Source organism: Microcebus murinus, chromosome 12, assembly GCF_040939455.1.
Source record: "Microcebus murinus isolate Inina chromosome 12, M.murinus_Inina_mat1.0, whole genome shotgun sequence".
Taxonomy (NCBI): domain Eukaryota; kingdom Metazoa; phylum Chordata; class Mammalia; order Primates; family Cheirogaleidae; genus Microcebus; species Microcebus murinus.
This window is the reverse complement of record NC_134115.1, coordinates 71,750,767-71,777,602: the sequence shown is the minus strand read 5'-3', so window position 1 is coordinate 71,777,602 and position 26,836 is coordinate 71,750,767. Positions and strand designations below refer to the sequence as shown.

General features: G+C 37.0%; 2 protein-coding genes across 2 annotated transcripts in view; both read left to right on the top strand.

Moving 5' to 3' along the window:
- TXN (thioredoxin) overlaps nucleotides 1–26,836 on the top strand; it is a 335,018-nt gene that overhangs the window by 156,843 nt on the left and 151,339 nt on the right. The window lies entirely within an intron of this gene.
- The window catches only part of SVEP1 (sushi, von Willebrand factor type A, EGF and pentraxin domain containing 1), a 172,632-nt gene that overhangs the window by 89,949 nt on the left and 55,847 nt on the right, over nucleotides 1–26,836 (top strand). The window contains exons 15-24 of the mRNA XM_012736740.3: nucleotides 627–791; nucleotides 1,326–1,559; nucleotides 10,088–10,249; nucleotides 12,076–12,237; nucleotides 17,419–17,580; nucleotides 17,979–18,070; nucleotides 19,615–19,711; nucleotides 21,281–21,394; nucleotides 24,466–24,579; nucleotides 25,321–25,522. Coding sequence (XP_012592194.2) covers nucleotides 627–791; nucleotides 1,326–1,559; nucleotides 10,088–10,249; nucleotides 12,076–12,237; nucleotides 17,419–17,580; nucleotides 17,979–18,070; nucleotides 19,615–19,711; nucleotides 21,281–21,394; nucleotides 24,466–24,579; nucleotides 25,321–25,522 — 1,504 coding nt within the window. The remainder of the gene's footprint in view (nucleotides 1–626; nucleotides 792–1,325; nucleotides 1,560–10,087; nucleotides 10,250–12,075; nucleotides 12,238–17,418; nucleotides 17,581–17,978; nucleotides 18,071–19,614; nucleotides 19,712–21,280; nucleotides 21,395–24,465; nucleotides 24,580–25,320; nucleotides 25,523–26,836) is intronic.

Sequence of the window (26,836 nt, the reverse complement as noted above, 5' to 3'; positions counted from 1 at the left end):
ATACAACCATGTGGCATACCTAGATAAACCATAGCCTGAAGCCATGCAGTTAATCACAATGATCTCAGTCAAGGATTATCTAGAGAATCCCACAGATCCATGTTGCCTCCATTGTAGTTGCGTCATATAGCATTTAATTAAAACTGCCATTGAAAACTACCTCCACCTTTAAAATATGATGCCAGTATCTTGAATAATCTTCACAAAAGGAAATCTGTTAATGTGCTTTAAGTTTATAAAAACAATATTAAAAAACAAACAAACACTTGAGCAAGCCCCGAAAGGAAATAGAAATTGATTAGAATTCTAGACCCACCACCTATTTACCTCTCAAGCTAAAATATCAACTATTAACTCAAAGACAGAATGGTATAAATGCGATTTATAGGTCCCTCCGTATAGACTTTTCTTACTTCTTTTAGTGTAATTCATTGGAAATCTAAATGAAATACGAAGCTCCCAGAAAGTAGAATATAAGATTATAGACTGAACTCTGTGTGCAGTACGTTCTAGGCAATTGAAGAAACGGTTGAGTGCAATTTGGTTGTGACCAAAATGCATTAGGACCTAAACACTGGCGAAGATGCAACTGTACAATCACTTATTTCTCTGTCCCAACTGTCCAGGACCAGGTGGTTGGGGCACAGCTAATAGGCTGGATTACTCTTACGATGACTTCTTGGACGCTGTGCAAGAAACACCCACAAGCATTGGCAAAGCCAGATCTTCACGGATTAAAAGAAGTGCCCCATTATCTGACCACAAAATTAGGTTAATTTTTAACATCACAGGTAAGGATAATCTGTTTGTATAAAAAAGTAATATTAGGTGAAATTCTTGGCTGGAAATCCATTTCTCAAATCTCCTGTTTGTTATCATCATTAGAAAATGACTCTGGCACTGAGAATTAGGGATAGCACAATGAACTCAGTCTTGTCATTTTTTGCTATTAATGTCACAAATGTATGGTTCTTACAGCAACAAACACCCTGCTTTGTTCCCATTTTGGCATAAGAAACTAAGACATGTTTTTTAAACACAAAAGCTTACAGGAATTTAATACGCTATAGTGAAGAACTCCCCCAAAAGAGGATGTAGATCCAGCACCCAAGAGAAGGATTAAGACAATTTGTATTGTTCTTAATATTATCGATGTACTTAACTTGGTTGTTCAGTGAGTAGTGGTTGAATTTATTTTGAATTAATTTTTTCCTGAAAGATTTTTTTAACATGCCATTTCTATTTGGTAATAACTAACTACAAATGACTTCCTGAAAACACCATGTGTTTGTGTTGTGTTTTATTTTGTTTGGTTTTGATCTCAGCTAGTGTGCCATTACCCGATGAAAGAAACGATACCCTTGAATTGGAAAATCAGCAACGACTCATTAAGACATTGGAAACTATCACAAATCAACTCCAAAGGACCCTCGATAAAGAGCCCATGTATTCCTTTCAGCTTGAGTCTGAAATGCTCGTAGCTGAGACCAATTCATTAGAAACAAAAAAGGCTTTCCTCTTCTGTAGACCGGGCTCAGTGCTGAGAGGACGCATGTGTGGTAAGCCTCTTCTCTGTGATCAAAGATATTTAGTGTCTATTTGGATCAAATAAGATGGGTAGAGCCATTGTACAAACTATAAAGGGATATTGAAATGACACATTTTGCTGTTGTTGTGTGATTGTCATCATTACAATTTTGTCTCAAGAGTCAAAGGAACCACTATTGGTCAGGACAAGAAATCTATCTTAGGTGAGAGACTCAATCCATAGTTTCTGTTAAAAAATCTTTAGACCTCATAGCTTTGGCAGCAGCTCCAATAATAATAGCTAATACTTTTTGATCACTTTTGTATGCCCATTGAGCACCCTCTCATGTTGAATCCTGTTCAGCGCCTTTGTGAGGTACTTTTCTTTTTTTTTTTTTTTTTTTTTTTTTTTTTTTTTAATTATTTTTTTTTTATTTTGGCATATTATGGGGGTACAGATTTTAAGGTTTCAATAAATGCCCATTTCCCCCCCTCCCCCCAAAAGTCTGAGTCTCCATCATGACCATCCCCCAGATGGTGCACATCTCACTCACTATGTATGTATATACCCGCCCCCCTCCCCCCTCCCACCTGCCTAATACCCTATTACTGTAGCACCTATGTGTCCACTTAGGTGCCACTCAGTTAATACCAGTTTGCTGGAGAATATATCTGGTGCTTGTTTTTCCATTCTTGGGATACTTCACTTAGTAGTATGGGTTCTAGCTCTAACCAGGAAAATATAAGATGTGCTATATCACCATTGTTTCTTAGAGCTGAATAGTACTCCATGGTGTACATATACCACATTTTATTAATCCATTCTTGGATTGATGGGCACTTGGGCTGTTTCCACAGCCTTGCAATTATGAATTGTGCTGCTATAAACATTCGAGTGCAGGTGTCTTTTTTGTAGAGTGTCACTGGATCATTTGGGTAGATGCCCAGCAATGGGATTGCTGGATCAAATGGTAGATTCACTTGTATCGCTTTAAGGTATCTCCATATTGCTTTCCACAGAGGTTGAACTAGTTTGCAGTCCCACCAGCAGTGTAGGAGTGTTCCTCTCTCTCCGCAACCACGCCAGCATTTATTGTTTGGAGATTTTTTGATAAAGGCCATTCTCACTGGGGTTAAGTGATATCTCATTGTGGTTTTGATTTGCATTTCCCTGATGATTAGAGATGTTGAGCATTTCTTCATATGTTTGTTGGCCATTCTTCTGTCTTCTTTAGAAAAATTTCTGTTCAAGTCCTTTGCCCACTTTTTAATGGGGTTATTTGATTTTTTCTTCCTAATTTTCGTGAGTTCTAAGTATATTCTAGTTATCAGTCCCTTATCGGATGCATAGGATGCAAAAATTTTCTCCCATTCTGTAGGTTGTCTGTTTACTTTCATGACTATTTCTTTGGCTGTGCAGAAGCTTTGTAGTTTGATCATGTCCCATTTATTTATTTTTGTTGCTGCTGTGATTGCCTTTGGGGACTTCTTCATAAACTCTTTGCCCAGGCCGATGTCTAGGAGAGTGTTTCCAACTTTTTCCTCTAGAGTTCTAATAGTTTCATATCTTAGGTTTAAGTCTGTTATCCAGCGTGAGTTGGTTTTTGTGAGAGGTGAAAGGTGTGGGTCCTGTTTTAGCCTTCTACAGGTGGCTATCCAGTTTTCCCAGCACCATTTATTGAAGAGGGATTCTTTTCCCCAGCGTATGTTTTTGTCTGCTTTGTCAAAGATGAGATGGCTATATGAGGATGGTTTTATATCAGGATTCTCACATCTGTTCCACTGGTCAATATTCCTGTTTTTGTGCCAATACCATATTGTTTTAATTACTACAGCTTTGTAGTATAGTTTGATATCTGGCATATTAATGCCTCCCATTTTGTTTTTGTTGCCTAGAATTGCTCTTGATATTCGGGGTCTTCTTTGGTTCCATACGAAGCGTAAAATTATTTTTTCTATATCTGTGAAGAATGCTGATGGGATTTTAATAGGTATTGCATTGAATCTGTAGATCAGTTTGGGTAGTATAGACATTTTGATGATATTGAGTCTGCCGATCCACGAGCATGGTATGGGTTTCCATCTGTTTACATCTTCTGCTATTTCCTTCCTCAGTGTTTCATAGTTCTCCCTGTAGAGGTCTTTTACCTCTTTGGTTAAATATATTCCTAGGTACTTTAATTTCTTTGTTGCTATTGTGAAGGGAATTGAGTCTTTGATTTGGTTCTCAATTAGATTGTTGTTGGCGTATATGAATGCCTCTGATTTCTGTGTATTAATTTTGTATCCTGAGACTTTACTAAATTCATTGATCAGTTCCAGGAGTTTCTTGGTTGAATCCTTGGGGTTTTCTAGATACAATATCATATCATCAGCAAACAGTGAAAGTTTGATCTCTTCTGCCCCTATTTGGATACCTTTGATTCCATTTTCCTGTCTGATTGCTGTAGCCAAGACTTCCAGCACTATGTTGAACAGAAGTGGAGATAGTGGGCAGCCTTGTCTGGTTCCAGTTCTAAGTGGGAATGATTTCAATCTTTCCCCATTCAGTATGATGTTGGCTATGGGTCTGTCATATATGGCTTGTATCATTGTTAGGTATGTCCCTTCTATGCCTATTTTCTTAAGTGTTCGTATCATGAAAGGGTGTTGAATTTTGTCGAAAGCTTTTTCTGCATCTATTGAAAGAATCATGTGGTCTTTGTTTTTGCTTCTGTTTATGTGGTGAATTGCATTTATAGATTTACGTATGTTGAACCATCCCTGCATCCCTGGGATGAAGCCCACTTGGTCGTGGTGGATTATTTTTTTGATAAGTGTCTGGATACGGTTAGCTAAGATTTTGTTGAAAATTTTTGCATCTATATTCATTAGGGATATTGGTCTGTAGTTTTCTTTTTTTGTTGCATCCTTTCCTGGTTTTGGTATCAGAGTAATATTCGCTTCATAAAAGGTGTCGGGGAGGTTTCCGTTCTTCTCGATGTTGTGGAATAGTTTCTGCAAGATAGGTACTAGTTCTTCTTTGTAAGTATGGTAAAATTCAGGTGTGAAGCCATCTGGACCGGGACTTTTCTTTTTTGGGAGATTTTTAATTGCTGTTTCTATTTCAGCTGTTGAGATTGGTCTGTTCAGGGAATCTATTTCTTCCTGGTTGAGCCTAGGGAGGCTGTGTGTTTCTAGAAATTTGTCCATTTCCTCCACATTTTCCAGTTTGTGTGCATAAAGATTTTTGTAGTATTCATAAATTGTATCTTGTATCTCTTTGGGATCAGTTGTGATATCTCCTTTTTTATTCCTGATGGAGCTTATTAGAGATTTCTCTTTTCTGCTTTTCGTTAGCTTAGCCAATGGCGTGTCAATCTTGTTTATTTTTTCAAAGAACCAACTTTTTGTTTTATTAATCTCCTGAATAGCTTTCCTGTTTTCAATTTCGTTTAGTTCTGATTTGATCTTGTTGATTTCACTTCTTCTGCTGGGTTTGGGGTTGGTCTGTTCTTCTTTTTCCAGCTCTTTGAGTCGTTTCATTAGGTTGTCTATTTGTGATCTTCTTGCCTTTTGGTTATAGGCATTTATGGAGATAAACTTTCCTCTCAGAACTGCTTTAGCTGTGTCCCAGAGGAGTTGATAACTTGTCTCTCCATTGTCGTTTTCTTCATAGAAGTTTTTTATTTCCGTCTTGATTTCTTCATTTACGAAGTAATCATTTAGTAGGAGGTTGTTTAATTTCCACGTTTTTGTGTAGAAATGTGAGTTTCTGTTAGGGTTGATTTCTAGTTTTATTCCACTGTGATCTGAGAAGGTACATGGTATGATTTCTATTTTTTTAAATTTCTTGAGATTTTCTTTGTGTCCTAGGATATGGTCAATCTTAGAGAATGTCCCGTGGGCTGATGAGAAGAACGTATATTCAGTGGATTTTGGGTAGAATGTTCTGTAGATGTCTGTCAGACCCAATTGTTCTAGAGTTTTGTTTAAGTCCATTATTTCTTTATTAATTTTCTGTTTGGAGGATCTGTCTCGTGCTGTCAGTGGGGTGTTGAAATCTCCGGCGATTATGGAGTTGCTATTAATCCATTTGCTTAGCTCCAGTAAGGTTTGCTTTATGAATCTGGGTGCACCTAAGTTGGGTGCATATATATTTAAAATTGTTATCTCTTCTTGTTGGACTGTGCCCTTCACCATTATATAATGACCCTCTTTGTCTTTTACTACTTTTGTTGGTTTAAAAACTAAATCGTCTGAAATTAGAACTGCCACACCAGCCTTCTTTTGGCTTCTATTTGCTTGGAATATTGATCTCCACCCTTTTATTTTTAGTCTATGTGCATCCTTGCAGGTTAAATGTGTTTCCTGAAGACAGCATATACTTGGCCTGTATTTTCTTATCCATTCAGCCAGCCTGTGTCTCTTGAGTGGAGAGTTTAAGCCGTTCACATTTATTGAGAGAACTGATAGGTAAGGTAGATTACTGATCATTCTGTTGGGTTGGATGTTGTTGCTATGATTTCTGTCTTGAGCCATTGTAATATCTGGCCTTTAATATCTTTGGGTTTTGGTTGTTTTTATATCCGTGGAATATTATTATGATGTTCCGTGCATAACGCTGTTTTAAGTACTTCTTGTAGGGCTGGTCTTGTCTTGGTGAATTCTCTGAGCCTTTGCTTGTCTGAGAATGTTTTTATTTCTCCTTCATATACGAAGCTTAGTTTTGCAGGGAATAATATTCTAGGCTGGGCATTGTTTTGTTTCAAAAGAGTGAGAATGGGGCCCCAGTCTCTCCTTGCTTGTAAAGTCTCATTAGAGAAGTCTGATGTTATTCGAATTGGCTTTCCCTTGTATGTCACTTGCTTCTTTTGTCTTACAGCTCTTAGAAGGGCCTCTTTAGTTGATACTTTGGTCAGTCTGATGACTGCATGACGTGACGTCTTCCTGTTTGCATTGAATCTCCCAGGGGTCCTCTCGGCTTCTTGAACTTGTATATTGAGATTTTGAGCAAGGCCTGGGAAATTTTCCTCTATTATATCTTCAAAAAGCTTGTCCAGCCCTTGAGTGTTGTCTTCCTCCCCTTCGGCTAAACCTATGACCCTCACGTTAGGTTTTTTCACATAATCCCACAGCTCTTGTAGGCTTTGGTCTTTTCTCTTGTTTCTCTGCTCTATTTCTGTGACTAATTTATTTAATTGGAAGGTGTTATCTTCAAGCTCTGAGATTCTTTCTTCTGCTTGATCTACCCTGTTCTTGAGACTTTCCACAGTATTTTGTAGTTCTATGAGTTGATTCTTCATCTCCAGGACTTCGGTTAAAGTTTTCTTCACTGTGTCAATCTCTTTGTTGAACCTTTGTTCCATTTCTTGGAGGTTTTTTGTGTTTTCTTGGTGTTGGTTATTGAGTTGTTGTTGCAGCTGGGTGAGTGTTCTTATGATCCACATACGAAATTCCTCTTCTGTCATATTGGTTGCCTGATTTTGGTCGGTGTCCGTTTCTAGGGGGCTGGTGCTCCTCCTTGGGGGTGTGTTTTCCGTTTGGTTCTTCATATTTCCTGAGTTCTTTCTCTGATTTCTTCCCATGTCGATCAGTTGTTGTTTCTTTCCTTAGGTTATTGTTTGGGTATTCACACACCTTGTTTAGTTTCTGAGGCGTTAGGTGGTGCCTGTGGGTGAAATTGGACCACTCCCTGTATATTGAGTCAGTGGATGCCGTGGAAAGGCTGTGCAAGATGCCGTCCCTGTCAGTAGGTGGCGTTTGCTTGGAGGAACAGGCTATGGTGTTGATTTTGAGTCCTGTTATCCGCTCTCGTTCTGGGCGGAGCTGGGTTGGATAAGCCTGCCCTCAGGCCGTTTGCAGGGGTCAAAGTTCTGTCCTCAGCTTCCAGGGGAAGCTGTCAGGGCGGGGCTGGAATGGTGTTGCTCAGCCAGAAAGTCTGGATGTGGGGGTGGGGCTGTCTGAGACCCGCAATCTGCAGCAGGCCTCGCTTCTTTCCACCCTCCCCAACTCTGCAGCTACTCCTGGGCCTCTGCCAGCAGGCCAGACCACAAGCCACTAGGCCTCCCCGGACTGTGGTGCCGGCGGGGAGGTTCCCTGCACAGGAACGCCACCTGGATTGGGTGCACGGCCTCCTCCTGGGAGGAGGGTTGTCCTCTAGGGCACCGATCCGCCCCTGGAGGCACACAGCCCTCAGTAGGCTGCTCACGTATAACCCTTCTGTGCCCCGGGCAATGCTAGCCCTCGGTGCAGGGGATCTGGTCTGCAGGTCCGACCTCTGGGTCCCAGAGTTCAAACTGTATTCCCACCAGGGAGAGGATTTCCGGTCCTAATTCACCCACAGGGAGCCCAAGCTGGGTCTATGTCTCTCAGCCTCTGAGTCGGCACCGTTTCCCTGGGAACACAGTGCCAGCAGCACCTGGGAGGGCGGGTGGGGTCCCAAACGGGAAGGTCCCGTTCCCTGGAGGTGCCTCCGGCTGGTGGCTATATTGTCTCTCTGGGCAGCCGCGGGTAGGGTCGGCGGAGGGGGGGAGGAGGCAATATGGCTCCTGCAGCGCGGCTCTCCGTGCACACGGAGGTGCCCGGAGGAAGTTGGGAACCTGGTGCCACGTCTGCTACAGGCTCACCATTGGCAGGCGGCGGCAGTCTCTGGGCTGGTGTCCGCAGGTCTCTCCACCCGCTGGGGAGCCCACCAGCAGTCCCGAATGCAGGGGAGGGGAAACGGCAAATCCACCTACCCTTGCCGCTGATCTCCGGGCTGCTCCGGTGGTCTCAGCCTCCAGTTCTCCTCCGCAGCCTCCTCCCGTGGAGTCTCCCGGGGTCTCAGGTACCCCTCCTTCCGGCCCTTGTCCGCTGTATGCTCGTCTTCTTGCTTCTTTCCTCTAGTTTCTGCTAGAATTGGTCTTTTCTGCAGAGACCCTCTGTCTGGCGGTGTTATTCGTCCGCCATCTTGCTCCGCCCCCTAGGTACTTTTCTTATTAGGCACGTTTTACAGATGAGTAAGCTGAAACTAGAGAGGCTAGAAATTTACCCAATAATACTTACTCATCAAGACAGTAGTGGTGTAGCAAAGATTCCCACTCAGGCAGCCAACACCAGTCTTAACTTTTTTTTTTTAAATTGAGGTAAAATTCACATAACATAAAATTAACCATTTTAAAGTGTACTATTCAAGGCATTAAGTACATTTACAATGTTGTGCTACCAGCACCTCTATTTCCAAAACATTTTCATCACCTTCAAAGGAGACCCTATGCCCATTAAGCAATCATTCCTCATTCTGCCTCTCCCCAGCCCCTTAACTTTTAATATTCTATACTGCCATGATCTGGATCCATTCCAGCCTGATTCCTGTAGAAATTATACATAATGGAATCTCCTGTAACTGAACTCTGACCACTCAGCCGAACCGAATGGCATGAGTCCTCATTAATCTCTCTGTAGATGTGGGCTTTTGTGTCCTATCAGGAAAACCTTCTTCCACAGCTCCTATTGTTATTCCAAGAGCTTGGTTGGGTTTTTCATAGTGTGACAAAGTCAGCCCAGGAAAATCACGTTAAAATTTTCATCGTTCTAAGCCTGCTCTCATCTCTTCCCCACCTGATGAGTACAAATCAGGAATTACCTGGACCAGTGTTTTTCACTTCTCAGTGTGGTCTTCAGACCACCTGTGTCAACATCGCTTAAAATGCTTGTAAAATGTATCTTGTCTCAGGCCCCATCACTGACATAATGCAGACACTTTGGGGTGGGGTCTTGGAATCTGCATTGCTAATATGTACCAAGGTAATTATTACACACTTTAACATCTCAGAATCACGTAGGCACTAATTTCCAGCGTCCTCCCTATAAGAATACTAACTTTGATAGCAGCCTTTTCAGTGAGTTTTAATGTTGCATTTTGGCCTCAGAATTTCTGAGCCATTCCAAACCTACCAAATATTGGCCCAAATCTCCAAAAAAAGAAGGTTCTAAAACTGGCCTATTTCCCCATGGCCTTTAGGTCTGAAGATGCCTCAGACTGCCCTTCAGCAGGCAATAATTCCTGCAAGCAGAGACAAGGTTCTGCTTAACTCCTTTGTTTTAGGCTTCACCACTTGTGCCTATTTTGTCCCCAGAAATGACACTGCAATGGACAAGCAGTCAGGTTCATAAGGAGAAGCATTCAGAGGAATAACTGAGACATTTTAAATATCTCAAAGTCTCAAATTAACCTAAATATCCATTATTTTATCCTTTTCTTCTGGCATCTTTTCTTTTGTTAACTGTATTTCCGGTGATGACCTGGTTTATCAAAACTGTAAACCCACACTTTAAAGCCCCCATCACATAAGCCCTAAGCTTGGTCAATAAGAATCTGCATTTTCTCAAAAATAAAAAAAATAGAATCTACCATTGTTGGTTTCTAGAAGTACATTTCTGGAAGGCTTACCTTGTGAGTAAACCTCTGACAGTAAAATTTAAGCCATAAACAATAGTACCTTCATTATGTTCGTGTCTTAGGGAAAAGAGAGCCCAAGTGTGTTCCATGCCTATGGTTTACAGCAGTTCGGTGTTTCTTGTTTGTTCTTTTCTACAGTCAATTGTCCTTTGGGAACGTATTTTTCTCTGGAGCATTCCGTCTGTGAAAGCTGCCGGATGGGGTCCTACCAGGATGAAGAAGGGCAACTTGCGTGCAAGCTTTGTCCCCCGGGGACTTACACTGAGTATCTCCATTCAAGAAGCATCTCTGAATGTAAAGGTAGAGGCTGAGTGCACGTTTTGACCAGAAGCAACCTGAATCTTATTTCCAGTCCAAGGGAAAGATTTCTTCATCCATTGCTAGGTTCATGGCTGAGGCCCCTATAGCAAAAGACGATTAACAAGAGAAAAGTATATACATTTATTCACTGTAAGTTTTACGTGGCATGGGAGCCTCCAGAAATGGAGACTCAAAGAAACAGGTAAACTTGTGTATTTTTATGCCAAATTTAATAACGAAGTGAATAGTTGTGGAGAAGTATGATTGGACAAAGAGAGCATGATCTACTGGCAGTAAGCTGAGAGGCACTTAACAAGGCCTGTTTGTTCAGATTCTTCTCTGTGTCCTTGTGTCTTCAGAGGTAAGCATTTTCCTTTCCTCTGAGTATAGCGTGGGTACTTCTCACATGAGAGTCTTGTGATCTGCTTCAGGGGAAGGTCAGAAAATTCTTTTCTAGGTTTTATAACTTGCTAAAGGGGGAAAGGGCAGCAGTTCAGAGAAATCTTCCTGTTTCTGCAGTTTCCTCATATTTCCTTCAGCTTAAAATTTGCAGTATACCAACGTACCATATTTTGGGATCAGATGTTCTCAGCTCCTTCCTAGTTCTGAAATATAAACGGTTAGTAAGATGAAATGAGAACACTACTGAAAGCAATTTTATTTATTTATTCTTTCTTTTAAATATAAAACATTACCTGAATGTTTCCTCTACTTTAAAGAAGTCCATTTATCTTTCCTTTTGGAAATATTTCATTGTTGTTTCTAAGTCAAACACCAATCCATATTCATCAATTAGCCTGGATTTTTTTTCTTGAATCTTCCACTAATTAGTGGGAAAAACTTTCATGACATTTAGCAATTATTGGATTGCTTTTTTGTTAAAATAGTATGTGATATGATGAGTTCAATTCTCCATTTACTTGGAAATGAATAACAATAGTCACACATGCACATATTCTTGCTACTAAAATAGTCAATATTTTCAAAATATTTGTACTATTACTCTCAATGACAGTTCCTAATGCAAACATTTTCTTTCATAATTAAAGTTACTACTAGACATGTCTAAAATAAGGAATTTCAAAATTGTGCCTCTTTGCCATTGTTGCAAATGCAGGTGTGGGTGCTTAATGACAAATATAAACTCCAGGGCAATGCTAGGTGTTGGAAATGCACTAACAATGTTAGCAATGCTGAAAATGAGCCATCTGGAGGTCAAAGGCAGAAGGAAAGGGCAATGCCAAGAATCTGGCCCACCTCCTGCTCTACTACAAACTAGTTATGAATTTTAGGAAGCTGCTTCAGCTCTCTGGGCCTGAGGCTAAGACTACTTTTATTTTCTAACCCCCACCAGCCCTCAGATGAAATGGTGTCTCCAGGTAGAAGAGGTAACAGAGTTGGTTCTTATTTAGATTAACAATAGTGCCAGAGTAGTCATAAGGCTCTAGCCCAGTTTAGGGTTTTGTTTCTGCCTGTCACTCAGGAAAACTGTATATGTGTTGAGAACTTATACATGAACAAATTCCCAGTGTTCAACTCATTCTAATGATAATGCCTTTCTGTGCTGTATATTTCTAACTTCATTCAATGTTCCTTGTGTCAAACACTGTGACAGGTGATAATGGAAGTAACTGGAAACAAGTCTATAACTTAGTAGTGTACAGAAGCATGTGGGCTCTACAATGTGTGCGCGTGGCTAACAGGAAAAAAAGTTCTTTGTGTCCCTCATTCTGTCCTGAATTAAAATGCAGAAAACCTTATCTCACGCAGTGCTAATTTTGTGTAGCTTACTATCATTATTAACCATATTACATTTTCCTTTTTAGCTCATTGTAAACAAGGCACCTACTCGTCCAATGGACTTGAGACTTGCGAATCGTGTCCGCTGGGCACTTACCAGCCAGAATTTGGTTCCAGGAGCTGCCTCTTATGCCCAGAAAACACCTCAACTGTGAAAAGAGGAGCCGTGAACATTTCTGCTTGTGGAGGTTATCAAAGCCTTAGACATTGATATTTCTGTAAACTTACTAGGTTCTATTTATGGAGGAGTGGAATATTTTCAGCAAAACCATATGTCTACTATATGCAAAAAAATGTAAATAACTGTCTCTTCATGGAGAGTTCTTTTTTATTCAGCCAGTCAATAATACTTAAGTATAAATGCTTCCAGTGAAAACACTGGGCTAGTGCTATTTGGAACAAAAAAAAAAGTCTAAGACTTGGTCCCAGGCCTCAAACAGTAATAAATATGTTGCTTCATCTAACTTAGGGACTTAGTTTCCTCATTCATAAAATGAGATTGTCTAGTGCTCCCCAAAACTCTAAAAATATTCTATGAATAATGACATTTCATTCCCTACAAGCTGAAGATTTTCACAAGTGGGTATTCACTCTGGGTGCACATTAGAATCATCTTCACTTTTACAAGAGTATTTAAAAATTCTGAAGCCCGATCTTCACTCCCAGAGATTGTGATTTTATTTGTCTGGGGTAGAACCTGGGCATTGCTTTTCTTTTAAGTTTCCCCTGGTGATTCTACAGTTTAAGAAGAAAAGTTGAGAGTCGTTAATTTTATTTCTCAAATGTCAGCGGGCGTGTTGAGACATAGATTGCTGGACCCCAGCCCCTGAGTTTTTAATTCAGTAGGTCTGGGGAGGGGTGTGAGAACTTGAATTTCTAACTAATTTTCAGGTAATGTTGATTCTAATGGTCCAAGGACCACACATTGAGAACCCATTGATTTAAATAGAAATAAAAAGATTAGAGTTCCAATGTTTAAGTATTTCTAACTAACATTCCTACTGAGTATAGTTTTCCGGCAAAATACTCATGAAGTTAACAAAAACAAAAAATGAAAACTTAGAATGACAATGAAACTAGGACTGACAGTTAAGGTCAATTTCCTGCCAGTAACTCAAAAAACAAAAAAAACACCTCAACTACTGTACTTTGCAAAGTCCACGGAACTGAATTAAAAATAAAAAAATTACTGGCCTCTGCTACCTCATTAGGGACAGAATGTCTGACTGAAAGGTGATTTTTTAAAATTGTATATTCTTCCCATTCTCCACACTCATTTAAAAACGTAAGGTCTGTAGCAACTGAAAAATTAAAAAGCTGTTCCCTTATTAAATGAGCGATGTTTTTAAGCCAACCTGCTAGTTCTCCGCTTCTCTCAAGCTACACAGAGACACAAACACCTCTTGCCCTCATTGTACCCTAGCCATACTTAAACAACTGCATCCAATAGAGATTGAGATTCCTAGAAAACAAGAGCATGGGAAGTTTATGTGTAGAGACAGGGAGGGGCGTGTCCAGTATTGCATCTTGGGAGATGTAGTCCTCATGTGCTAAGTGCATTGGGAGAAAAGGAAATAGAGAAAACATACTCTGAATTATAGGTTTGTATATATCCCATCTGTTTAAATTATATCAGTCTAGTGGGATTAAGGTAGATAAAAGTCTGTGAGACCTGAGGAATTAGGCGAGTAGTGTTCATCAACCTAATGTTTCACTGAAGAGTTGAGATGAGAATTTAAGTAGGACCTAAACCATGTCTGTTGTATAATACCAGCTTTGGAATTTTTTCATTTAAAGTCAAACAAGGCTTGACATTATGGTTGAAATATATCTGCTAGAGACTCTATTATTGTGTCAATATACAAACTAATTTTGGAAGAGAGTCTGCAGTAAAAAATTATCTCTCGCCTTCCTCCAACCACAAAAGCAACTAGAATTTTTACAGTGAAAGAAGTTCATATCTGACAATTTTTTTCTTTTAGCTTTCTAAATAAACCTTGAGGTTTCTCTGATATTAAATTATTGTAATTAAGCAGTTATGATTCCCAGAAAGTTTCTAAACTTCTGGACTGTTTCTCTTAATCTTCCTAGCACAAGTTTAACCACAGTCTGCATGTCATGAGTGAGAATTGAAAATAACAAAACTCAACACTCTCTCCTATGGTGCTGGATAAACACCGTTTTACTTTATTCAATATGTATTAGTTCTAAAATGGTCCTTTGTATATACATAAAATATATATGTGTGTAGGTATATATATATATATATATTTTTAGTTTTCAACTCATTCTTTTTTTCTTTCCTTTTTTATCTTTCCTTCCTTCCTTCTTTCTGTCTTTTCCTTTATTTTCTTTTAGTAATGATTTATTTTTATAGGCATGTTATACAGTTTATCTTATTTTTGCTAAGATATCAATTTTTTCATTTTATTAGCAGGTTGAACTGCAAATATTATTAATCCAGATATCAATTATATTTAAGTATATCCATTAATGTTAAAGTAATATGTTCTCTGTACATTTTACCTTTTATAACTTTTTAGGTCATTAAATATTCTTGGGTTTGTAGCTACAAACTCAGGAGTCTGAAATTTTTCATATTTTAAAAATGATTTTTATCTGAAGAATAAGCTCCACAAATGATTTATTCTTGTTGTTTATATATACGATCCCATGGGAGAAGGAAAGATGATTTGTAGACCAGGATGACACCATCTCTTACCCTGGCCCTCCAGGATAAAGTGAAAAGGAGACTTGGGATGTCATTGAACATTTACTTTGACTTAGGAAATTTATTATTTATTTATCTATAATTGAATATATTTAATGTGTACATAATATTATGATTTACTTGTACATAGTGAAATGCTTCCTTTAGTCAAGCAAATTAATATATCCATCATCTCACATAGTTATCCCCTGTTCATGTGTGTCTATATGGAGATTCTCTTAGCACATTTCCAGTATGTGATATAACATTATTAACTATAGTCAAGAAACCCATTTAAAAGGCAAAATCCACTTGGCTCCAAGTCTGTATGTGCTGTCAGGCAACATTACAAAGAAGATAATTTTTCCAGGTCATTTCAATGAACTGTTAATTATTTTAATATCATTTTTGGCATATTAGATTTTTTTAGAATGGTTTTGTTCAATTTTTTTTTTTTGACTGAGAAATCAGTTCCTTTGGCTAAGATTGGAAATGAAACATTCCCCCTCTCTTTTCTCATGACATTTTAAAATTTGTGAACCATATTGCCAGTTATTTCTGTTGTACTCATTTTTATTATTGAGAATTGAAAACCTACATTTTAAGTATGTTGATATACTGTGCAGACAAGTCTTATGAGTTTTACTGGTTTTCTCAGTTTATAATGGCTTTAGGGCCCACTCAGATAATGGCAGTTCACACAAAGAAAGGACACACCCAACCTGAATTCACTTTTGGGTCATGGTCTAAAACCACAACCCAAGGATTAAATCATGAGTAGCTCTCCCCCATTGCCCTCTGCCAAATGCAGCCAAAATTTAACAAGGAAGATTCAAGCTCCTATTAGGTTGGAAGCTTTTTTAATTTGTTTATTATTCTATCTATTACTGGCAAAAGAAATTTAGATTTGGTTAAACAACAATATTCATCTGAATATTCTTTACAAAATACCTGTCTAACACAAAATGACATTGAAAGGTTATAAACAAAAGACATACAAATACAAAAAGTAAACAAGAAGGGGTAGCAAAATGAATTTATGATAAAGTTTATTCAAAGCCAAAGTAACATCAAATGAGGAAGAAAACATTTATTTTTTATTACAAAATTCACAAAAAATATAAACTAGTCATGATAAAGCTTTGTCATCAAATAACATCACTAAAACGCATGAAACAAAACTGTCTCCTGAGGGGAAATTGTAGAAATAAAATTTTCATGGAAGATTTTAATAACTTCCTTGGATTTTCAAAGATCATGTAGGCAATCAACAAGGACAGAGAGAACTTATAGTATATAATTGATTAGATTGAATTAATAATGCATGTTATGCTTTTCATTCTACTATGATAATGTTTTAATGTGAGGTATTTATTGTTTTTAGTTATTTTTAGAGACATTGAAGCAAAAAGAAAATATCGATAAAATTCAAAAAGCAGTAATTGACTATGTAGTATAAATTTTCTGACCATAAAGTGATAAAAATGGAAATGAATAATAAAGGCTCAAGCAAATAAATTACATATTCCAAACATTTATGCATTTTAAGCCATCCTTCCAAAAAATAATTGAGGCAAAAAATCAAATTATAATTCATATTATTTAGAAAATAACAAATAAAGTATATATTAATTATCAAACTACTGTGATTAAGTGAAAGTTATTTACATAGGTAAATTCACTACCTTACATTAGTATATTATATTTAAGAATAAATAAAAATTAATTACTTGTTCAATGAAAGTAGTTAAATTAAGACAAAACACAAAGTGGCAAAAATATTTGCTCTGAATATGTCAAAGGATTCATATCCTTAACATATAAAATAATTATAAAAGATCCCCAATAAATAATAGACAACTACACAGACAAAAGAACATTTCTAATAAGTATTTTTAAGGCAACTTCATTTATTATCAAAATGCAAATTTAACCAAAATTCCATTTTACCTTGAAAAAAAATTAAGTAATTATTCTCAATACTGAAGAGCAAGTAGCAAGAAAAGTGATTTCATATACTTCTAATGGAAGTGTAAATTGGAACTACCTTTTTTTTTCTTTTTTTTTCTCTTTTTTTTTTAATTTTTTTTTATTTTGGCATTATATATCCATGACTTTCATTTTTTTCATATCTTTAGACTTAACTCTTCAACTACTCAAATTCAACTATTCAGATTCAACTGTTATCCCAAGGAAATAATCAGACCTATATACAAAGATTTATATGGAGAATTTTATTTCAGCATCATTTATAATAGCAAGCAAATCAAAACAACCTGAATATCCAATAGTGGAGACAATGTTAGATCAATTATAGTCTGTCAATGGGACAAAATATTTTTCATTTATTAAAATCTGCATTAATAGTGATCTGGGGAATGATTTGGGAAATGCTTATACTATAATGTTAAATGGAAAAATCAGAATATAATTATTATACAGCAAATTCTAATCTTTATTAAGTTGGTGTGTGATAGTAAAGGCAGGGGAAACCCAACAAAACATTTACCTGGGTGCCAAGATGGTATGAATATTAAATATATGGAAGGGATTGTGTAAGTAATACAATAGTTTCCTTACAACCAAAGGTTAAAGCACTTCTGTTAAATGTAGGGTGTGTGACTTTATATGCACAAATAATTTGTTTGTACCTTTGCAGTACCTTGTCCAGTAGGGGAATTCTCACGTTCTGGGTTAATGCCCTGTTATCCATGTCCTAAAGACTATTATCAGCCTGATTCGGGGAAGTCCTTCTGCCTGGCTTGTCCCTTTTATGGAACTACGACTTTCACTGGTGCCAGATCCATCACAGATTGTTCAAGTAAGATGATACTTCATTTCATATGTGGTCACATATTGGAGACTTACTTTTGCTTGTCACTGTGGTAGCTTTAGTTCTTAATATTACTATTTTCAGTGGATTTGGGTAACTGGACTTGTTAAATTGTCCTTTTGAGATCTTTTTAATGGCAATGACTCAAAGAGTCTTGTTTTGAAAACACTGAACTTGAAAATTTCCAAATTTCTTTTCTAAGAGTCGAGGATTTAATGGCATGTGCCATCCATCTTTATGTTCTCTTAATTTTAAATATTACTGAAACAAAATATATGTGGCTTTATCTGCTCTGACAGCCAGAATCTTGACTATAATATTTAGGTATAGTCTACATATTGGCAATATCTACCACCCCTTGACATATTTTTCTATTAATTTATTAGGTTTTAGTTCCACTTTCTCAGCAGCAGAGGAAAGTATAGTTCCCCTGGCCTCTCCTGGACATATCAAAACTAAGTATGAAGTCAGCAGTCAGGTAAGTCGGTTTTGTATAAAATTTTCTCCAGTAGAATGCTTGGAAAAAAACTTAGTCATTTTACAGGTCACACAGAGGAAAACTATCAGGATTGAAACTTTAAGTAGTCAAGACTCATGAATATTATAAATGAGTAGTTGTGTTTACTTGTGAATCCTATTAAGAATTTTGCAAAAATGCAACATTAGATTTTGTAAGTACCAGAACTGGGAGTTTTTCCCAGCAATGTCTGGCAACAAGAATGAGTAGATGTGGGAGCCTTTTGATTCACTAATAATTAACACTTACCACAAGTAGAACCAACCCATCATGTGAGTAAGAGAATTCAGTTTAGCCAAATGCCTTTTCTGATTTGCAGGAAGAGTTACTGAAGTTTCATGAGAATTATTTACATTTCTTTGCCAATAAAAAAATAATAATTTCTTGGAATAAGGTATGAGTTTAAAACATTAAGAAACATAACTCATTAACATAACTAAACCAATTGCTTTTCATTTTTTTTTAAGACTTGTTGTTAAGTCTGATTATTTTGGTAAGCTTGAGCTATTATTCTGAGTTCATCTTGCCCGATGTCATGAATTCCTTGGCATTTAGTATTTTTAAGGATAATGAAATTGTGTTTTTTTTTTATTTCAACTTCCTATAGCTTCATCCAAATGTAATGATTTGTTAGGACTTTATAAGTCATGTTTGAAACTGAGCCTAATGGACATAGAAATTTGTGGGAATCCCTAAAGTAGTGATTCTCAAACCTGGAGGCATAACAGAATCCTCTGACTAACTTTAAAAAATAATAATGAATAAGATGTGCAACGTTTTGGGGATGGACATGCTTGAAGCTCTTACTCGAGGGGGGAGGAGGGATAGGCAATATATACAACCTTAACATTTGTATTCCCATAATACACTAAAATAAAAAATAATAATAATGTAAAGGTTTCACTTCCAGAGATTGTGATTTAGCTGGTCTGTGTTGGGGGCCCGTCCTTAGTATATTTTTAAAACATCTGAAATAGGCTCCAATGTGCAACCGACATTTAGAAACACTGCTTTGGTTTACCAGAACATCACTCAAGAATACAAATACCACATGTTCTTATTAATAAGTGGGAGCTAAATGAGGTATATATATATATATATATATATGGTCATAAAGTGGTATAATGGACACTGAAAACTATGAAGGTGGGGAGGTGAGGGATAAAAATCTACCTGTCAGGTACAATGTACATCATTCTGGTGTGAGGTACACTGAAAGCTCTGACTTCAGCATTATACAATTCATCCATATAACAAAAAACACTTGTACCATCTAAATCTATCAAGATTTAAAAAGAATGATATATTAATATACTGTTTGTACCCATATATGGCAAGCGCCAAAGTTATTCAGTCCACAATCTAGCTAGCTTGAGTGAACATACCTGGACACAGGAATCAGCTATCTAATGTTGAAAACTTTCTGACTCTCTAGTCAGGTTAGCTTTTTAATGAATAGAGTGCTTTGTCTTTGATAGATTTCTTTTTTGCTTCTGTTCTGGTAGGTTTTCCATGAATGCTTCTTAAACCCTTGCCACAATGGTGGAACCTGCCAACAACTTGGGCGTGGTTATGTTTGTCTCTGTCTACCTGGATATACAGGTAACATAGAGGAATGAAAATTTTAATATTTTTTATATGAAATCATTGTGATTTGCAGTATCAAACTTTAGTACATGAAATTATCCTGTAAGATACATGAGACCACACAAATGCACCACAATTTGGTTTAACAAGATAAACCAATAGATTTAAAAAAAGGATGCATACCTCACAAATGACATTTTCTTTGTACATTTTGGAGGAAGAATAAAGAATCATCTTCTTTATGAAAAACCCCCATCATAATTCACAATTCAAATTGGAATATAGTTCCAGGGGCTATGTCCAAGGTTTCAGTCTATCACAAATTAAATGCATGGCACTCAAAATAGAACAGATTGTCCAGCATAAAAATCTTTATGAGAAAAACTCCCAGTTTCTCTCATTTGCTGCACAGTAATGGAAGTTCATGAGACTAGCTATGATTTGTTGCTTTGTTTCTCTCTTTCTGGATGCTATGCTAGGAAAAACAATATGCTTTGGATTTGGATTATGTAGGAATTATGTAAAAACTATGTTTCCTTAAAGTTTGTTTGGTTTGCATCCCAGTTGAGTTAAAAACATAATTTTTGAGGGGAAATGAACTATACCTTAAAATTATAATTAATTTATAATAATTCTCTGTTCTCTTCTATTTTTTAAATTTTTTAAAAATGAATTTGAAAGTTTTTAATGAGAAAAATGGTACTTAAGTAAGGAAATTCACCACAAAATAAACAAAAGGAAAATTAGAAAATAAAATATGGTTAAGTACTATCAAGAATATTGCCATTCCATTTATTGTAGCTGCTGTGTGTTATGTGTGTGAATTTTAATAAAAATTTTTGTCCTGACATTCCATAAGAAATAATGGATCTTGTTTCAGGTTCTATAAATGAGTGGTGGTTGAGAGAGGATATAATATAGGACAGTGGGTCTCAAACATTAGTGTGCATCAGAATCATCTGGAAGGCTTGCTAAAACACAGATTGCTAAACCCCAGCCCCAGAATTTCCAATTCAGTAGATGTGGGGTACAGGCCTGAGAATTTGCATTTCTATTATGTTCCCAAATAATGCTGATGCTAGTGGTGCAGGCCCCTAGAACAGAGGGCGAATATGGGCTTCCAGCAGAGTAGCCCATGGAAAGCCTGGGTGCACACTATGGGAAGATGCAGCCCACTGGGACACCTGGCATATGAGTTGAGATCTGGCAGGATTTACCCCCACCTCCACCCCTCAGCCAGGTGACCTTGATACCAAGCATATATGACATCACATTTTTAACTTTGGAATTAACGTAATTTCTGGTTCCATTTTATGCTTCCAGGTCCCCTCACCCCACTTCTAATTTTGGATCTTTTGCTGTCTTTTATGCATCCTTATAAAGATACATTAAATCTGTTTAAAAAGAGGTAATGCCATCATTAAATATTTAATAGATTGTAGGACTTAACAAATTTTACCCTTTTCTTCACCACTACTCCCCTATAAATTCAGCTTATTGAGGTAATTACCTTTAAATGATCATGGTTCTGTTTCTGTTAATCATTTTCTTGGATTGTCCTTCAGTGTTTGGTTTGCATTTCAGGCTTAAAATGTGAAATAGACATCGATGAGTGTAGCTCACTGCCATGCCTCAATAATGGAATTTGTAAAGACCGAGTTGGGGAATTCTTTTGTGAGTGCCCATTGGGTTACACAGGTAAGGGGAAAGCTTCTTACTTTTACAATGTAAACTTTGGAATTATTAAGATGTTATTGCTAAGGTAAATTTGGAGTGTATCATTAGAGTACATTTATAGGGTATTATAAATATACTGAAGAGGTGTATCTGCAAATGTTATAATGTTTGTATGCATTATAAAGATTATTTTCATTCATTATTTCATTATTTTCATTATTTCATTGAATATACAATGAATGTATATTCATTTACATTAATATTACATATTAATGTAAAGTATTTTCATTATTTCATTATTTTCATTGTAAAGTATTATATTCATTATTATTATATATTATATAAAAAGAATAAGATATGAATTTGGCAGTATGAAATTGCTTGAGGTTTATAAAACCTCAGGTAGACCTGGTCCCATCTTTGCCAGCTAGCCGTGTCACCTTGGACAAGCCATTGAACTTCTCTGAACCTGTTTCTTCACATGTAAACACAGAGGCCAGGAAATGAGAGGAAATGTGTAAAGGCTGGTACGTTGCCAGACAAAATATTAGGTTCTTTTCAAGCTTTTTACTAGTATTGTACTAAATTTATGAAGTGTGGATGTGCTTATTTCTATGGCCATGTGTGTGTGTGTGTGTGTGTAAGATTATTACTATTAATAACTGTGGATGTTAGGCACTTGTATCCTTGAAATTGTTATGGGCCACTATGCCTCTCTTTTAAACTTAAATGAATACGTATGTTTAGGTGTATATCTTATTTAAGTCAGAGAGTTTCAGCATCTAATACCCTTTCACACACACAAAAAAATAATTCAAAACATGGATCTTCTCAATTCCCTTGTTCAATCACATTATAATCATTACAATATTGATAATATATTATTGTAAAATAGAATACGTTTTACTATTTTATAAATAGTAATCTTATGATATTGTTATGGGGAGTACTAAGATCATCTGTGTCATCCAGCACTGTACCAAACTCATAAAACTATTATATCCTAAAACTGTATCTGAATATATATTCTATTAATGATACATATGAGTATACCATTTCCTATAATTTAATAAGTTCAGTGTAACCATTTCAAAGGAATCAGCTTCTAATAACTTTATAATCTAAAATCAATTTTCATAAAGAAATAAAAATGTTTAACATCATAATTTATAGTAGTAATCATTTGAACTAATTCTTTTATTTTCTCTATTTGGAATCTGTGCAACAGTGGTAGCACAAAAATACATTGAGTTTATACATGCATATGATTGCATTTCCACATACAGGATGAAAATGATACAACTCTACCATATATTTCTTTCTTTATCTAAAATTTCAAATGTCCCATTAATGACCCCAAAGTTGAATCCTAGTAGAAACCTGTGACCTGAACAGCAGACACGTACTATGAGAAAAATAGATCCAAACTTCTAAATTAAAAATTATGTATTTACTAGACATTAAATGTATTGCGATACTTGCTAGACATTAAGTGTATTGTGTAGATTTACTATAAAAAACAAAACATCCTCATTTGCTCTGTATGAAAGTGCAGGTATTATGTTAGATTTACTATTTGCAGAAACTGACTTTTATTGCTGAAATTTTCTTTTAGCACATATTTTCATGTTGTAAAGGTACGCAAATTATTAGATACATCTTAGATAACTCCATGAGTTATAAATTTAGGCATCCTAAACTCTCCAATCCAAAGAGTTTTTGTACATATTTGAAGATCTATGATTCTAGGCTCATTTCTGTGCTTATCTTTGATAATGTCACAGACCTCTCTGAATCTCAGTTTCTAGGTGTGTAAAATAAAGGATTTGAATTACATCAGTGATTCTCAAATTATGTTCACACAGAACATGGGGCAACTGCACAGAAATTTAGCTGTGTTTTCCCAATTTGCATAGCAAAATAAGTTATTTTCTTTATTCAATATATTTCTCCCTTGGCCGGGCGCTGTGGCTCACGCCTGTAATCCTAGCTCTTGGGAGGCCGAGGCGGGCGGATTGCTCAAGGTCAGGAGTTCAAAACCAGCCTGAGCAAGAGCGAGACCCCGTCTCTACTATAAATCGAAAGAAATTAATTGGCCAACTGATATATATATATAAAAAAATTAGCCGGGCATGGTGGCGCATGCCTGTAGTCCCAGCTACCCGGGAGGCTGAGGCAGAAGGATCACTCGAGCCCAGGAGTTTGAGGTTGCTGTGAGCTAGGCTGACGCCACGGCACTCACTCTAGCCTGGACAACAAAGCGAGACTCTGTCTCAAAAAAAAAAAAAAAAAAATATATATATATATATATATATATATATATATATATATATATATATATTTCTCCCATAAATTTTTGCCAACTTAGTAACTGTCACCTCTTTTTTTTTTTTTTTATTTTTTTTTTTTTTGAGACAGAGTCTCGCTTTCTTGCCTAGGCTAGAGTGAGTGCCATGGCATCAGCCTAGCTCACAGCAACCTCAAACTCCTGGGCTCAAGCAATCCTACTGCCTCAGCCTCCCGAGTTGCTGGGACTACAGGCACGAGCCACCATGCCCGGCTAATTTTATATATATATATATATTAGTTGGCCAATTGATTTCTTTCTATTTTTATAGTAGAGACGGGGTCTCGCTCAGGCTGGGTTTGAACTCCTGACCTTGAGCAATCCGCCCGCCTCGGCCTCCCAGAGTGCTAGGATTACAGGCGTGAGCCACCGCGCCCGGCCCTGTCACCTCTTAATTATACAAGGAATAAACAAAGAGTGAACAACTTGCAAACAAATAACATGAGAAAAATTTTTAAACAAAATCACACTTATCTTTTTAACTAAAACAATATGGTTGGATATTCATGGTTTCATTTTCCATTGCACGCATGTTAAGTTTCTTGCTAGAAAATTTTTGTGGTTTGCAGAATGAAAGAAAACATTTTATTTCAATGTATTCTGCAAAAAGCATAATTGTTCACAAGCATGTTAGCCATAATTTCTAATTGCTCTATTCTTATACCTGAACAACTTGCTTGAAAACCATTGGTCTTAAAGTCCTTTCAGGTTTCCTCCAGCTCAAAGATTCTATGATTTGTTTCAGGTCAACTGTGTGAAGAAAATATAAATGAGTGTAGCTCCAGTCCTTGTTTAAATAAAGGCACCTGTGTTGATGGTTTGGCTGGCTACCACTGCACATGTGTGAAAGGGTATATAGGTAAGATGTTTCCATTCTTTCTACATTGTCTTAAAATCTTGTAAAGCACCACTCATTAGTACATTTCCTAATATATATTAATGTTATTTTCAGATTTTTTATGACCATATTATGATTATATAAGAGAAAGTCCTCATTTTTGAGGAAGTATATGCTGAGGTGTTTGAGATATAAGAGCTCAGGTCTTCAATTTATTCTCAAACAGTTCAGAAAAAAATAGTATGTGCAGTGTGTGTGTGTGTGTGTGTGTGTGTGTGTGTGTGCGCGCTTGCGCACGCGTACTAAGACAAACTTTAAGGAAGGAACTGGAGACAAATCATGTAAGATCATATCACGAATGGATGCAAACTAATATGATTTTTAAATATATTTAACTGATAAAGAGGAACTCCAAGAAAGAACATGGCCAGTGAAGGAAAGAGGCAAGGTCAAAGAAATGGAGGAAAATTTTGAATGAGCCTTATTTTTCACATTATCTCAATTAGATGACCATTAGTAAGGTTGGTGTCTGAAAAAAATAAGAAAAAGAGTAGATTATCAAAAACACAAGAGTCCTAAAATGACTTACAAAAGCCATAGCTCATTACGGAATGGATCTCAAACCAGTTTGATGGGCCAGTGACTCTGCAGCTTCCATGGTGATTCTTTAGAAGTAGTATCCTGCAAGAATGCAACACTTTGATCACAGTATTCTCAAAGAGTTAATCATGTGGGGTCTTTCTCTTTCTCATCCCTCCCTAGGCCTGCACTGTGAAGCAGAAGTCAATGAGTGCCAGTCAAGTCCATGCTTAAACAATGCAGTCTGTGAAGACCAAGTTGGGGGGTTCTTGTGCAAATGCCCACCTGGATTTTTGGGTACCCGGTGTGAAAAAAACGTGGATGAGTGTCTCAGTCAGCCATGCAAAAATGGAGCTACTTGTAGAGATGGTGCCAATAGCTTCAGGTAAAAGGTTGAGTCTGGTTCTTTTCACAATGCTTATTTTCTAAACTCTTCAGCCATTCTGCAACCTTTGTGGAGTATAACTTCCATCTCAAGTCAGCCGTTCTCTAACACTGGCCCACGGATAGGCTACGATAGAATCTCCCCACCACTTGAGGTCCCGCTGCACTAAGCCCGGAGTAGAGCCTATAATTTTAAAATAGGCAACTTGTTATGGTTTAAGCATCCCAATGACTCTGATGACTTGGGAAACAGCATTCTATACTTAGAAAGTCATAAAACATGAAAGGAAATATAATTACACAGAAACAAATACAGTCGACAAAAACCATCTTTTAAAATATTTTCTATTTTAGCTGAAGTTTTCACACTGGGGAAAATCAAAATGGTATGTACAATCATACCATCATAGTGCCTATGTATATTCTACGTCCATGGTTTTCAAACATTTTTTTTCAGGTTAGTAACCCTTAAGTTAAGAAGTCTAACATGAGTATAAAAAAAATAAAGAAATAAATAATAAAAGCTAAGCTTTTGTGACTGAAAATAGTGTTTGAGGGGAAGAAAGACTATGTCTTCCTGAGGCAGCTCATAGGGTGCCAGTAGAATACAGTTTGAAAACCAACCCTGTCCTGTCATTGTGAAGACTGCCCTGCCCTATCCCCTGCTCCTTGCCGGGAAGTCCAGAAAGCAGTCCCTCTGCAGTACAGAAGACAGGTTTCTCTTGCTCGCAGAATCTTAGGAAACTTTATTGTCCTTAAGAAGCTGCTGGTTCTATGAGTTTACAAGAGTTAAAAGGAAAGAAGTCTACCCCAGTTGCCACATTTCCCAGTCCCCTTCTGGTTCAGCCCCCTTACGTCACCAACCTCCCACAACACAGCTAAGGCACGACCCAGAAGAAACAGGAAGGCATATCAGCCAATGAGACTTTTACTCTCACTATGGAAATGAGGTCTTATCGCTGTAGCATTTTCTTCTCATAGGTGCTTTACATTTTCTGACATATATTATATCACCTAACCATAGCCAATGAGAAATTTCCAGATGAACGACAAGAATTCCAAATTCTCCCCAGGGTTCAAAACAATTGATGAATACCAAATTGGTCTAAATCCTAACTAGAGGAAAGGTGAAGGTGAACTCCCCTAATTCAGAAGGAATATAAACCTGTTTCATAGATGAGGATATAGTAGTATTGTAATGATATTGAACATGGGAGGATAAAGGTGAAATTCTAGCGAAAATAGATTTGCCTTTAAATGTAAAGACCTAGTAATGATCCCCCAAATCAAACTGAGATTTCCTTTTAAACCCACC